The 13,283-nt window shown below is 64.1% G+C and overlaps 9 protein-coding genes and 3 non-coding genes across 12 annotated transcripts; 5 read left to right on the top strand and 7 right to left on the bottom strand.

Moving 5' to 3' along the window:
- Nucleotides 1-118: 118 nt before the first annotated feature.
- Q8F55_005786 (uncharacterized protein) lies at nucleotides 119-682 on the bottom strand (the record flags this gene model as incomplete). Its single annotated transcript, XM_069354271.1, has 1 exon — nucleotides 119-682. The coding sequence occupies one exon, from the start codon at nucleotides 680-682 to the stop codon at nucleotides 119-121; it is 564 nt and encodes a 187-aa protein (XP_069208913.1).
- A 229-nt stretch (nucleotides 683-911) lies between these two features.
- Nucleotides 912-1,825, top strand: Q8F55_005785 (uncharacterized protein; the record flags this gene model as incomplete). The annotated part of the gene is made up of 2 exons (XM_069354270.1): nucleotides 912-1,619; nucleotides 1,652-1,825. The coding sequence occupies 2 exons, from the start codon at nucleotides 912-914 to the stop codon at nucleotides 1,823-1,825; spliced, it is 882 nt and encodes a 293-aa protein (XP_069208912.1).
- Nucleotides 1,826-2,097: 272 nt separating this feature from the next.
- Q8F55_005784 (uncharacterized protein) lies at nucleotides 2,098-2,676 on the bottom strand (the record flags this gene model as incomplete). The annotated part of the gene is made up of 1 exon (XM_069354269.1): nucleotides 2,098-2,676. One exon carries the CDS (start codon nucleotides 2,674-2,676, stop codon nucleotides 2,098-2,100), a length of 579 nt encoding a protein of 192 aa, XP_069208911.1.
- Nucleotides 2,677-2,984: 308 nt separating this feature from the next.
- Nucleotides 2,985-3,769, top strand: Q8F55_005783 (uncharacterized protein; the record flags this gene model as incomplete). The annotated part of the gene is made up of 3 exons (XM_069354268.1): nucleotides 2,985-3,091; nucleotides 3,125-3,447; nucleotides 3,483-3,769. 3 exons carry the CDS (start codon nucleotides 2,985-2,987, stop codon nucleotides 3,767-3,769), a joined length of 717 nt encoding a protein of 238 aa, XP_069208910.1.
- Nucleotides 3,770-3,946: 177 nt separating this feature from the next.
- TRAPPC4 (Trafficking protein particle complex subunit 4) lies at nucleotides 3,947-4,512 on the bottom strand (the record flags this gene model as incomplete). Its single annotated transcript, XM_069354267.1, has 4 exons — nucleotides 3,947-4,053; nucleotides 4,097-4,171; nucleotides 4,205-4,378; nucleotides 4,446-4,512. The coding sequence occupies 4 exons, from the start codon at nucleotides 4,510-4,512 to the stop codon at nucleotides 3,947-3,949; spliced, it is 423 nt and encodes a 140-aa protein (XP_069208909.1).
- Nucleotides 4,513-5,901: 1,389 nt separating this feature from the next.
- On the top strand, nucleotides 5,902-6,837 carry Q8F55_005781 (uncharacterized protein; the record flags this gene model as incomplete). The annotated part of the gene is made up of 4 exons (XM_069354266.1): nucleotides 5,902-6,016; nucleotides 6,102-6,245; nucleotides 6,448-6,690; nucleotides 6,737-6,837. 4 exons carry the CDS (start codon nucleotides 5,902-5,904, stop codon nucleotides 6,835-6,837), a joined length of 603 nt encoding a protein of 200 aa, XP_069208908.1.
- Nucleotides 6,838-7,289: 452 nt separating this feature from the next.
- On the bottom strand, nucleotides 7,290-7,372 carry Q8F55_005780. The gene has a single exon. It is a non-coding gene; the product is annotated as a tRNA-Lys (tRNA).
- A 14-nt stretch (nucleotides 7,373-7,386) lies between these two features.
- Nucleotides 7,387-7,479, bottom strand: Q8F55_005779. The gene has a single exon. It is a non-coding gene; the product is annotated as a tRNA-Glu (tRNA).
- Nucleotides 7,480-7,489: 10 nt separating this feature from the next.
- Nucleotides 7,490-7,579, bottom strand: Q8F55_005778. The gene has a single exon. It is a non-coding gene; the product is annotated as a tRNA-Val (tRNA).
- A 1,583-nt stretch (nucleotides 7,580-9,162) lies between these two features.
- Q8F55_005777 (uncharacterized protein) lies at nucleotides 9,163-9,560 on the top strand (the record flags this gene model as incomplete). The annotated part of the gene is made up of 3 exons (XM_069354265.1): nucleotides 9,163-9,355; nucleotides 9,420-9,441; nucleotides 9,494-9,560. The coding sequence occupies 3 exons, from the start codon at nucleotides 9,163-9,165 to the stop codon at nucleotides 9,558-9,560; spliced, it is 282 nt and encodes a 93-aa protein (XP_069208907.1).
- A 908-nt stretch (nucleotides 9,561-10,468) lies between these two features.
- Q8F55_005776 (uncharacterized protein) lies at nucleotides 10,469-10,857 on the top strand (the record flags this gene model as incomplete). The annotated part of the gene is made up of 3 exons (XM_069354264.1): nucleotides 10,469-10,658; nucleotides 10,719-10,743; nucleotides 10,800-10,857. The coding sequence occupies 3 exons, from the start codon at nucleotides 10,469-10,471 to the stop codon at nucleotides 10,855-10,857; spliced, it is 273 nt and encodes a 90-aa protein (XP_069208906.1).
- Nucleotides 10,858-11,142: 285 nt separating this feature from the next.
- Q8F55_005775 (uncharacterized protein) lies at nucleotides 11,143-11,396 on the bottom strand (the record flags this gene model as incomplete). The annotated part of the gene is made up of 2 exons (XM_069354263.1): nucleotides 11,143-11,168; nucleotides 11,213-11,396. 2 exons carry the CDS (start codon nucleotides 11,394-11,396, stop codon nucleotides 11,143-11,145), a joined length of 210 nt encoding a protein of 69 aa, XP_069208905.1.
- Between the last annotated feature and the right edge of the window lie 1,887 nt (nucleotides 11,397-13,283).

The following is a 13,283-nucleotide window of genomic DNA, read 5'->3' as shown; positions in this document are numbered from 1 at the left end:
GCAGGTAGCATGTCTCCTGGCTCGTTATCCTGGCCCGCGCTGTTCTGCTTGCTCGTGGTGTTGCCCTGGCCGGCGGTGTTTCTCCAAACTGGCGGTGCTTCGCATATTCCATACATATCTACAGCTTTACGCGAGCCACAATCTTCCACTCGGGCGCCGTGCCATTGATATCCACCACAACGGCGTCGTGGACCACAACCTCGCGGGGGAAGGGCAGCTGCGCCTCGGCCTCCCTAACCAGCTCGAGGCGGCGCTCGCGGCTGAGGTCGCCGTACAGGAGCGAGAGGTGGGGGTAAAACACGGCGGGGTGCTCGTCGAACGCGTCCTCTACCGCGCTGCGGAGCTGGCGCAGCGCCGCGCTCTTCCCTTCCGCCTCGTCGACGGGCGTGAGCACGCTCTGGAAGTACTTCTCCCCCGCGACGGGGTTGTCGAGGGTGAGTTTGATCGGGCCAGCGCCGCCTCGGGCCGCGTTGAACTCGGCGACGGCGGCCTCGAGGGTCTCGGTGATAGCCTCTGGGGGGGACGCCGCGTCCTTGCCGAGCGGGTGGAGGAGCGTGATGTGCGGGTGGAAGCTCGGCGCGCCGGCCTCGGACGCGGCCAGGGTGTCGATCAGCGCCTGCAGCCGCGAGACCTCGTCCGCCGAGGGCACGAGCCAGAGGCAGTGTCCTGGGATGAATGTCATGGTGCGGTGTGTGCTCACCTGTCAGTGCTTTGCCCATGTTGTGCTGTATGCTCGAGGTGGTTGCACGCGGTGTCGCGGTCGGTGTCTGGTTGGACAGTGGACAATGACGACATGAGTTGCAGCAAAGTCGGCAACAAGCGGAGGGAAGTTGATCGGCTCGCTCATCTCGGCCAACACCGTCAACAACATCGACAACGCCGACAACCGCCCCCTCCACGCACGACGCACCATGCCCTCGGCGCTCCCCCCAGACGTGCTGCAAGCCGTCACGGCGCACCTCGGCGCAGCCCCCTCCTCGTCCAACGCGCTCGACATCCTCACCGCGCACCTGCCTTCCCTGCCGCCCGCGCTCGCCGCCGACGTCGGGGCACACACCACGCCGAAAGAACGCGCCCGCATCCCAGCCATCAAGGCGAGGCGCGTCCTCTACGGCACGGGCTCGGGGGCTGGCGCTGCTTCCACCTCGGCCTCCGACAACCGGCTCTACGCGCCCGGCGTCGCTGCGGTCCCCGCCCCACCCCCCGAACTCACGGCCGAGCGCGGGCGCCAGCGCTGGCCGCTCCTCTGGGAACGGCTGGGCGGCGACCCCCGCCCGGCGGACAGCACGGCGTCCCAGGCCGACGAGGAGCGCTGGGGCACCGAGGGCTTCATGCCCGGCAGCGAGGGGTTCGTCGGGCGGCTGGGGCGCGTGCTGCGCGAGGACGAGGAGGTGCGCGAGTGGGAGGCGACGCGGGCCGCGCGGGTGGCCGAGCGGCGGCTCGACGAGCAGGGCGAGGAGTTTGACAGCGACAGCGAGGACGAGGGCGAGGCGCCCGCCAACGGCGGGGGGCGAGCGCTGCCCCACCTCCCGTACACTGGCACCGGGGCGGAGGACCAGGCCGCCGTCGTGCGCGAGTTTGAGAAGCGCCTGCTCGAGCTGTTCATCGACGGGCTGGATGTGAGTGGGCCGCTTGGACGTGCTGACCCCAGACGATAGACTACGCGCCGATCGACTTTGCGCCGGCCGACGACCCGATCGCGGCGCGCGATGCGGAAGAGGCGTGGTTTGACGACGAGGCGCCGAGCGGCGGGGGTGTGGGCAACGGGAACGGCGCGGCGCGCGGGCGCGAGATGGAGAATGGGGACGGCGAGTATGATTACTAGGCCGCGGCTGCGAGCGCAGCGAGCGGGCGGGGCGGAGGTGGCGGGAGATGTAGCTCTCCCTGCTCGGAGAACTCTGTGCCGCGGCGACTGTACCACGCTCGCTGCCAGTCTCCCGCGTCGCCACGGCCAGCTGTACGCACCCGCCCATGCACTACAATAATAACATCCACACTAGTACACCAGAGTACAAGACAAGAGATCAGGGGCGGCGCGCGCGCCAGCTCGCCCTCTCACTCACTCACGCCGCTCCGCGGCGCTCGCTCGCGCACGGCTCAGTACGGCACCACGCCGTCGAGGTACAGAATCTTGCCGTTGCTCGCCTCTGTCACCCCGACGACGGGGATATCGCCCGGCTGGAGCACCCACTTGCCGTCCTCGCCCTCGACCCGGACCGAGACGTTGGGGTTGAGCGTCGGCGTCTCCTCGTCCGACGGCAGCGCCAGGTCACCGGGGACAATGTGCGCGGACAGGAACTGCTCGACGTTGTGCTTTGTGTCGTCGTCGTCGGTCGCGCCCTCGGGGTTCTGGTGCGGCTTGCGCGGCAGCGCGAAGATGGCCTTGTCGAGCGGCACGAGCACGGTCGTCTTGCCCTTGTTGCTGAGGCGCGAGGTGACGCTGCTCACGTCGCGCGCATAGTCCCACCACACGCTCGCGCGCCGCTCGAGCGTCAGCGCGTCGGCGAGCGAGATGCCCGGCGCGGACCCGGTATCGATCGGCTGGATGACGAACTGGGACGGGTCGTCGGCCTCCGGGAGGGCGGGCGACACCTGCACCGCGTCGGGGAGGCGCACGGGCCTGAAGGCGGCCGCGGAGGCGGCGAGGAGCACGAGGGCGAGGGCGGTCCGGCGCATGCTGGTTTGGATGGAGCGAGATGAGCGAGAGATGGGTGTTTTCGCCGCCGCCGTCGTGCGACTGCAAGGTTTGCGACGACGAAGGCGGCGACAGCTGGCTGCGGCTTATGCGGCCCGCCCGTTGTGCCTCCCACCCATTGACCACACGCCGCTAGCCAAATGACCTCATCGCAGCGACGAGCACATCATTCAGTCGAGTCTGAAGCATATAAGGCCAAGCGACAGGGTGCATCACTCCCTCTCTCCCCCCTCCACTCCCTCTCTCCCCCCTCCACTCGCTCCCTCGCTGCCCTCGCTCGCTCGTAACCATGCCCAAGCTCCTCATCTTCGGCGGCGGCGGCGCCATCGCGCGCAAGCTCGCAGCCGCCGCAACACCAACCCACAAGGTCGTCAGCGTGATCCGCAACGACGGGCAGTGAGTGGCGCCTCCCAACGTAGCTGACGCCAGCGCGGCCGACCTCGCGGCGCTGGGCGCAAAGCCGCTCATCCTGTCGCTTGAAGACGCATCCGTCGCCGACCTCGCCGACGTGCTTTCCGCCGAGAAGCCCGACGCCGTCGTCTTCGCAGCTGGCGCCGGCAGCGCGGACCGCACCCGCGCCGTCGACTACGAGGGCGCTGTCAAGGTGTACGACGCGCTCGAGAAGAGCGGCACCCGCCGCTTCCTGCTCGTGTCGGCGTGGGACGCGCGCAACCGCGACAAGCCGCCGCCCAAGCACTACACCGAGGCGTCGCTCAAGTCGAGCGACTGGGTGTGGGACAAGCTCAAGGACTGTGCGTTGGGGGAGGGGGAGGGGCGCTGACGCCAGACTACATTGCCAAGCGCGACGCCGAGGTCGAGCTCCATAGGCGCAAGGACATCGACTACACCGTCGTCCGGCCCGTGCTGCTGACTGACGAGCCCGCGGGCGGCGCCACGCTCGGCCTCGCGACCGGCGGCAAGGTCAGCAGGGAGCTCGTTGCGAAGGTACTGCTCGCGCTCGCTGACCGCCCTGAGACGGCCGGCCTGACGCTCGACCTCGCCGATGGCGAGGACAGCGTCGAGTGGGCCGTCGCGCGGGTTGTCGAGGAGCGGCCCGACGCGTGGGAGGACTAGCTTGTCGGAAGTTAGACACGTTTGAAGCAGCCGCGATGAATATGTGCAGTTCACTTGTGCATGGGTATTGAATGCAGGGTATGGGTGTTGAGGTGTGGGTTGCTTGTCGAGGGCAGGCAAATGGTCGCCCGAGTCGCCCGCCGAGCGATTCGGCCCGCTCGGCGCTACGCCTCGCGCCTATGCGTTAACCCCGGCAATGAGCTTGCTCAGCCGCTGGTCAAACAGCGCCGAGTTGATCGGCATCTCGGGGGTATGGAACGGGTTCTTCATAACCGCGTCCGAGTCTGCGGCGTCAGCGTCAGTCCACCCCCCCGCGGGCCCACGCACAGATCTCGTACACGCGGCGCAGCGTCTCGTCGAGCCCCTGCTGATTGAGCGAGTGGAGCGCGACGAATTTGGTGCCTCCGCGTCAGCTTGCCCCTGCGCCAAACCCACCAGTCGGCGTGAGGAAGACGTGCCCGCCCCACCCCTCGGCCTCGAACGAAGTCAGGCCGGCCGGCACGGACCCGGGCGCCGGGGCCGGCGCGAGCCGCGCAGTGATGGCGTGGATGCCGTGCAGGGTGCCGGCGAGGATGAGCACCGTGTTGAGCGGGAGCGGGGGGAGCGTGTCTGCGGGGGTTGGGTTAGCGACGGGGGGAGGAGGGGGGCCGCTGAGGTGGTGACGCCGGCCACGCACCCGTGTACGACCGGTTGAAGACGAGCCCGCCGGCCTTGTTGATGACCCAGAGCGCGTGGATTGTCATGGTGTGGGCGGTGGGGGTGGGAGGGAGAGAGTTGTGGTCGAGATGGACGAGTTGTCGGTCGAGGTGGTCGTCGATTCAACGCGTCACGGCCAGCGCCTGGCCGGTGCGGCGGCTCGGCTCACGTGGCAGCCAGTTCGCGCAGGCCGGGCTTCAGTGGCACTCGTCCTTCCGCTTGCGTCGCGCTCGCCCTTCTTCTGCCTCGATGAGACGCGACTGCTCTCCCACGACGCATGCATGCTGCAGAGGGTGGGGACGGCAGGAAGCTTGAGGCCAGACTGGCGTCTCTTCAGACGGCTGGGTCACAGATGAGGACTACCCGAGCAGGACCTCGCGACACCGTGTCTCACACGACAGAAACCTTCGCCTTCACCTCGTCCAAGAAATACAGTCACATGCAATACTACAACAAGATATACAAGTCGACGCACACCTGAGCCACAGTCAGCGACAATCCCAACAGACGACAAAAGCATGAAGGGATAGGTTGAATCAGACATCCAAGGAAGAAGAGACTTCAAATTAAGCATCGCTCACCGACCACTGCGCGCCTTGCCAGGCTGCACCCTTTCGGGTGCCCACAGGGAATGCCCACGGCTCAACAGGAGGTTCAACCCGGAACCGGGACACTCGACCCGCAGAGGCTCGGCGCCGCGACCGGCGAGACAAACTCCCGGCGAAAGGAGGACGCGTTCAGTGGAAACTGCGTATGGTTTTGAAATCGTTTTCATCATAGAGAGTGTGGCGCGTTGAGGCGAACCACGGTGGGAGGGAGGGGCGGGGGAAGGCAAGTCGAAAGACACTCACTCGTCATAAGCGGGCAGCAGCTAGGCGCAGACCATTGTCCAAAGCCTGTCACATTGTCAGCGTCGCTCACAGCAACAGCAAGTGGCAGAAGAGGGGATCAGTCAAAGGCACTGGCAAGCGCCATTAGCCCGCGTGCAAGCACGAAGGGGTCCGGGAGCCCCCCGCGAAGGGGGTCCCTATCTCGTTCGACATGGTCGGTAAGACGGGGAGAGAATAAGAAGGTCATCAGGTCGAGCGGGGGCACGGGGACGCGTGTAGCGTGGTCGTGCGCGCGCATGTGATGGGGAGGGGGGAGGGTCGAAGCGGTACTCACCTGCTGCTGCTCGTTGTCGGCTGCCGTTGTGTGTGGTGAAAGTCTGACAACCGGCCGCATCTCGAAAATAAATACAGACACGAGCAGAACTTCAGTGCGAGGCGGGCACAAGGGGCGAGCCCAGCCAGGCGGATAACGCCGGTAATGCCGGAGGGTGGCGGCCTCGCCGTGCCTGAAAACAGAGACGCAGCCGGGTGTGATCGTCATTGTCGCCGATGCATTCAAGAAGTTGCCGGTCGTCGCAGTTGCCATTGCTCAGCTCACTCTCCACAATGCCAGCACCACCATTCGGCACAGCGTCAGCCTACACCGACTCGTTCCCCGCGCCGCCACCGCGCGAGCTCACCGTGTCAGCAGAAACGTGCTTCAACCTGACCGTGTTCCGAGGTGAGTGGGCGTTGCCGCGCCACCATGCGAGCGATGCCGTCGCCGCCGCCCCCGCCGCTTGCGGCCATACCGCTCACACCCCCAGATGTCGTCCGCCAGTACCGCAAGCTCGACGACCAGGTGGTCACGCGTCTGAACCGCGCCCAGGCGCAGCTCCGCGATGAGGCGCGCGTCGGCAAGGGCGGCAGCTCGGAGGGCATGTGTGCGAAGATGTGGACCGAGATGATCTGTGAGTTATGAGCGAGCGAGCGGAGTTGGGAGTCAGAGGAGTGGGACGAGCTGCCGAGGGAGTGGCAGAGGCGGCGACGACACCGGCGCGCGTCTCCTTTGCCGACGCTCCCCGCTGGTGGCAAGCGCCGTCACCCCCGACCTGCCTTCCCAACCCCTGCTGCTCAACAGCCCTGCCCACCTGACCCCGCTGACACCACCAGCCGGCTGGACGCACCGCCAAACCCTCCTAACCTACTGCATCGGCACGGTCGAGGGCTCGATGGCAGCCAAGCGCGCGGCGGCCGGCGGACCGACGGACGAGCGGCTCGCGGCCGCGCCACCGCGCCCGGCCGGCGTGCAGGGCGGGGCCCACGAGCGCGGCGTGCGCGAGGAGCAGGCGGTCAGCGACTCGCTGCACTCTGAGAGCTCGGTCGAGGCGATTGTGCGCAAGCGCACGCTCGAAGGTGAGTTGTGCTGATGGTAATGTCAGGGCGGCAGCTCACGCCACAGTGTTCAAGTCGCGGTGTCCGTTCTTCACGCCGCCCCCGGGCCGGGATAGGGCATGGTGGGATATCGCTGAGAGCGGGCGCACGAGCAGCGGGCCAGAGTAGAGGGGAGGGGGGCGAGCAGCAGCGCAGCATGGATCACGGGCCAGTCATTGTTGTTACATCATGCACATTGTCGCGTACGGGGTGGTCAGCGTGGTCGGAGGGGCGCTGGGAGGGTTGCGGGGAGCGAGGGACAGTGTGGGTACTGATGCGGCACTGTGTGCTGGAGAAGAGCATGGGCAAGACCGTGGGGAGTGGCGGAGAAGACCGCCTCCGCTCTGACCACCTCTCTGCCGCTGCTTCGTCCCACCATCCCCCGTCCTGCACCTGTGAGTGTGGTACTCCACAGATACGGAACTCAGGGAGCGCTATAGAACCGATATGACTGCGTGGGACTGAGGTAGGGGACTATCAACCCAGTCCACTACCGCCGCTTCTCACCTACTCCCCTCCCCACCCGTCCTCCTCGTACCCTCCCTTCCCAAAAAGCTCGCCCACTCCCCACCCCAAAAGATAGCCTAGTATGGGGCTCGAACCCATGACATTTTGATGTCTTAGTAGTAAGAGTCAAACTATCTACCGACTGATATAACCAGGCTGTGCTGTGTGGCATTCTCCGCCAGGGAGTCGAACCCTGCTCTACCGCGATGATTTCTCGTTCTCTCGACTGAGAGGCGGTTATACTAACCGATATACTAGCGAAGAGAAGCGCCTGTGACCTCTGGCGGGATCGAACCGCCGACCTCATGCGTAGCGCTCGATTCGAGTGTTAAGCATGCGCTCTAACCAGCTGAGCTAAGTGGCCTTGGATGTGGACTGGGGCGCCGGCGGGGTCAAAAGTTTTGCGGGCGGCCGGTGCGAGCAGTGCGAGGGGGTGCGAGCGCAGGGGCACGCATGCGCCATGTACATGCACAGGGGATAGGGGGTGCACGCGCATGTGTGCGCAGGTGCGAGTGGCTTGGTGCGAGTGCGAAAGGGCGACGACGCGACGACGCGACGGATGCGGCACGCCGCCACACCGAGCAGATTTTCCTCCCGCGCTCGCCCCTCGACCCGCCATGGCCGCCCTATAAAACCCGCCGGCGACACATCTTTTGTTTCCCCATGTGTCTATACTCAGTAGGATCTCTCTACAGTATACGTCTCATTCTCGCTAGTCTACACTAGCCACATTTTCCACGTCGAGGCGATGATCTAGCCCCTCCCGGCTCTCTTACAGAGGACCCGGGCGCGTGCTTGCACGTCCCATCGAAGAAGCTGGCGGCGGGCGAGTCCGAACCCCTCTCGGGGCGAGGGCGAGCCGGCCGCGGGCTCGGGAGGGCTTTCTGATCGACTTGTAGTTGTGCCTGCCATGCATAGGTTGTACTTGCACTGCTCGGAAGAAGTGGGTTCCATCACTGAACTGTGACGCCCATTCACAGTTCAGCCCCTGCAGCCAAACGACATGGGGCCCACGCTGCACCCCAAACACCTGCCGCTGGAACAATGGACGCCTTCCACACAACGAGATACCCGTCCCAGAGGCCGGAGGTTACGCACGCATCTGTCGCCTCGGGTGCGACAATCGCTCCTCGGTCCACGAGTTACGGCAACACGTCCTCCTCCTCGTCCCGACTGTCGACGTCCCTACGGACTTCAAGAACCTGCAATCCTTACGCACCACGTTTCCTCCGAACGCACTCGTTCCGCGGGCACCGCGCTACGTACGGCCCAACTCACACAGACGTGGGTGGTTCGCTCCAGTGAAGTTGGCCTAGGTCCCGGTGGGCAGGAAGGCGTTTAACCTGCGTTGGAGTCGGCCACAGGTCAGAGAGTGACCCCAACTCGCCTGCTGCAACTCGCGGGAGCCTGGTTATCCCGCCGTCTGAGCTCGCCACAATCCCTGGTCGTCAAGTTGAAACAGCACATTTGGCGCTTGGAACCAGGAACCTAGACTGAGATAACGTTATCTTGGTCCCGGAATCTGCTGCCACCAAGCGCTGGGTCCCACGACTGGTAGCATGGCCGTTCCTCGTTCAGCACTATTACGGCGTGCTCATTGCCCATACTGCAGCCGCCGCCATGTCCTGCCTGGGGTCGCCGTGACCCGACAGCCCTCCGCGCGCACTCGTCCCGTAGGCACTAGGGGTCGCCAACTCACATCCCACGCCCCACTCACTGTGCTGGATCGCGCTCTTCTGGGTTTGGACCAGGTCCCGGGTCGACCGAGAGTGCTCTACTAGCTTTCGGGGAGCTCTTTCCGCATGTCTGGGCAGGTCCGAGGGCGAGCGTGCGGGTGAAATGATATTACCTGACGCCGATACCGTTCTCAAGCCCGATGGAGGAGCTGGTATAAAGCCAGCTGGACTGGGACCTCGCTGCTCCCCCCAACACTTGTTGCTTCTCACAATGCTCGTCAAGCCCACCATCGCCGCCCTCCTCCTCCTCGCTACCTCGGGCCTCGCGGCCCCGGCTGCCAACCAGGCCGAGTCTCTTGAGACACGCGACTCAGACGCCAGTGCCCCCGCGCACGAGGTCTCCTTGGACAAGCGCCAATCCTGTCGCGGCGCCTGGGGCTACAGATGCCCAGTGATCTGTCCTGGTGGGTGTTTTCTCAACATCTCTTCACGTACCCGTGCCTCCGAACAGCTGACTCACATTGTCAGACCCCAAGTTCTCGTGCAGCTCGTAAGTATTGAAGACGGGGCGAGCGTCGCGAGCACAGTACTGACCAGTCAAGCGAGTGGGCGGACTGCAAGTGGAGCAACGGCGGTTGGACGTGCTACAGATACAAGCAGCCGTGGTAGGATCTCCTATGGGGCCGGAGGCACGGATCCATACATATCTGGTGATGCTTGTCGCCGCACACCGTTCATGAACCAGACGGAAGGATTCATCGGTCCCTTCCCGAACACAAGAGCTACCGGTGGGGCATGCATAGCCTATCGCCTTCTGCCCAAAGCGTCCGGAGGATAGCTAGCCTATCTTATGGAAGCCTCACATGTTCCTGACCTAGCTGAGAGTGCGACTGACTTGATGGCTCGACAACGTCTCGAGACTGGCCGTGAATGCTCAGTTCGAGTCAAGAGTCCTCGCTCGTCCACTCCAGTTCACGCCGACAAGGACGCTATGCGCGATATCGCAGCCCGGTGGCCACGTGTCCTGGAGTCGCGCGCGGCCCCCAGTCTCGGCCTGCAGATAAACGCGAGGCGGCCCACGGCTTCGAATCAAGCTTTTGCAAGGAGCCCCATTTCGGGCCCGCCACAAACCCTGGTCGTCAGGCCGAAACAGCGCTTATGGTATCTGGCAGTTTGAGTTCTGCGCCATGCCAACGTCGTCCCGAGATCTCCTCCGTCGCGGTGCAGCGTCGATACCCGTCGTCATGGCCTGCAAGCGACCGCGCGCCGACTGAGGCATCACTGTGGCCCCCCTCGCTCTCTCTTCGGGTATGCACTTGTCTCGGCGCGTCTGTTGTGTTGCTCTCGCGCGCTGGTTCATGCTCTAGGTTTTGATAGATCCTGGGGTGCGACCAAGATTTCTTTACTCGCCCCGGAGCTCTAGGCAGGTCCGAGGGTGCGAAGTGGGGTGATGGGGCGCGAGGGGGGACCTTCTTGAGAAGGAACGGAGGATACCCCGGGGCAGCGATCACACTGGTATAAAGCCGGCCTGACTCTTCTCGCCTTGCTATCCCCCCAGCCACTTGCCATTTATCACAATGCTCCTCAAGCCTGCCATCGCCGCCCTCCTCCTCGTCGCAACTTCGGGTCTCGCGGCCCCGGCTGCCGACCAGGCCGGCTCAGTGGAAGCCCGCACCCCAACGGCCTCTGCCCCCGCGCAAAGAGCCGTTGCTCTCGATGAGCGCGGCTACGGCTACAACGTTCACCCTGTCCCCGTTCGATGTGGTCGTGAGTGCCTTCGACGCATTTTTCCTCTCATCTGCTCCCTCGGCTGACCCCCACTGCCAGACTCAGACTACTACTGCCACGGAAAGTAAGTGTCGGAGGTAGCGAGCCCCGAGGTCCGGAGTGCAACGCTGATCGATACAGCCAGTGGAAGTGGTGCCAGTGGAGCGGGGACGCGTGGATGTGTTACACGTATGGTTAGACCGCCTCAGGATGTATGTACTGTACGGCGGGAGGAGATGCATGCCACACCCTTGCTTCCGCAGTGATGGGGGCTTTTTCTAACATTCTCTTCGTACTGGTTGTTTGGGCCGGAAGTGGTTACGGCGCCGAGCTTGGCTGGTGTTGTTCTGGCGCGACGGACCTCAAGTCTTTAATGACTGTAGCACATCCAAGCACCAGCGGACTTGTCCCAACCGCACCTGTGCCACTCCCTGCCCCTGTCAGTAATGCCCTCGCGGTTTGGCAGTCTTGTGGTCTTCAGTACTTACTTCCCACACTCGTACTTTAGGTCTGAAGGTGTTAGATGGTCAAAGAGATGCCTCGAGTGAACTCACCACCACAGAGCGGAGCACAGTGATAATCATCATAACCCCAGCAAATTGCACGCTTTTCGGCCCCCTCCTCCACCAGGACGGCAGGCTCTGGGGCCCGCGCCTCCAGCGAAGCGTCCTGGTTGGGTGCTGGGGCAGCGAGAGCCGACGTGAGGAAGAGGAGGGCGATGACAGACTTGGCGAGCATTGTGAAGTGTGGGAACAGAAAGCGAGGGCGGAAACGTGAAGTCAGGCAGCTTTATACCAGGCTGCTCGCTGTCGAAAGGCTTCGACGGTGGGCCCTCTCGCTCTCACGCTGGGATGAAGGCCAGGCCCAGAACGAGATAGCCATTGGCCGAGCCTATCCAGTGCCTTGGGATGATTGTGTGGGGGGTTAAGAGGTGCTGCATCAGGACCGCCTGTGGGTCGCCCCCAAGCAATGGCGACGGGCTTGGTGCAGTACGGACGACGTGCAGGACGTACCTAAGAGTGATGGACCGAGGCACAGTGTAACAAACACTATTGAGGCATACGGCCTGCTGAGGGCAAGGGTTCGGGACGACGTTGAGGTGGATCTAAACTATGTGCAGTTTCGACTTGACGACCAGGGCTTGTGGCGAGCCGGATCTCGACCACGCCTGCAGCCACATGGGGGTCACAGCACGAGCAAACCAGACCCGATGCGTGACCCCTCGGCTGGATTGACCAAGGTCCCGATACAATCTCGACTGGAGCATGCCGGCCTCCGGCGCACCGAGGCAGGCGCTGCGGTGTAAGACGCAGATTTCGGGTCTGGGGGCGCACAAGCTGGGTGTTGACCAGGCACCTGCCGCCAACCTTAATCGCCACGTTGGCGACTTGAACCAGGAATGAAACAGCCTGCACACCCTGCAGAAATCATGTAGCGCCTGGGCTTGCGACACGGTATCCCAGAGGCACATGGCTCGTAACTGCATGACGGAACCTCTAGCTTTCTGAAACAGTGGGCTGCCGCTACTGTCCCGACACGCGCTACTCCCCGCCAGGTGGTTGGGCGCTCTCCCCAATGAACCACGTCCTCGGGATGTCGACAGGTCCCATCCTGTGGCCTCTTTCTTGATGTGCATACTGTGTCCTCTGGTGCTAGCGTCGTAGTTCCTTGCGCCAGGTGGCTCGAAGGGGGCGCCATTCGGCGTGTCGGTGCCCCTGGTTGTGGCCTGAGGGCAAGGCTAGTAGTGCCTGTAGCAAAAGCCAGGCCGACCCCAAAGGTTAACAACGTTGGGCACAATGGGGCGGGAAGAGGTCGGCTCTAGACTGGCCATGGGAGCGAGGTGAATGTCGGTCCGGTTTTGCGTTTCGACCCCGGACGTCATCAGCATCCCGATTTGCCAAACCCAGATCCGCCACGCTGTGCCAGGATTTAGGCAGAGGACTGCACGACACTGCAGCTGGCAGCCACCACAGGAGCCCAGACATTGCATGTACTCGTTAACACGCACGAAAGCCCGGAGCTCGGTCGATGCGTAGCAGCGACTTGGGCCAGCAAGGCCACCGGCGTCAGCCAGAACGAGCAGTCTCGGCGATTGGTTGGCGATGAGGGTCACGTTACAGCGAGTCGCACTGGCACCTACAGGCACGCGTATATTGCAGAGCCGCCATGTAGCCATGCGGCGCTCGCCCCCGATTGTGACCTCAGCGGACGTGTGCCAGCGCGCCAGCGCCAGTGGCTGGTCACCACGCAAGAAGGTTTGGCGAAGCGAGTGGACGGCACCCCCTCGCTGTTGCCAGGCACGCCGAGTGCGCCGATACGACGACCCGCTCTGACCGCGCTGCTGGCTGTTCATTAACGAGGCGTGTGCGCCGTAGTGGCACGATGCAGTGGTGGAACGATGCCGTATGCTGTTGGCGCGGGCTCGACACGGCAGCAAACGGCGTCACGTCACCTCCAATCGCGACGCAGATCCGCCACATCCTATCAATGGCAGCGACGAGGCACGCGGCTCACCATTAATACTCGAGGGCCAGTTGGCGTCTGCGTGCGAGATTGTCGGCCCAGAGCAGGCTGCGTCTCACGCAGCACTGCCCGTCGCCTTGAATGTCATGCCCCGACCCAACC

This window comes from Vanrija albida, assembly GCF_041260175.1.
Source record: "Vanrija albida strain AlHP1 chromosome Unknown contig_4, whole genome shotgun sequence".
Taxonomy (NCBI): Eukaryota; Fungi; Basidiomycota; class Tremellomycetes; order Trichosporonales; family Trichosporonaceae; genus Vanrija; species Vanrija albida.
Note: the sequence above shows the minus strand (reverse complement) of the source record. Positions and strands in the feature narration are given on the sequence as shown.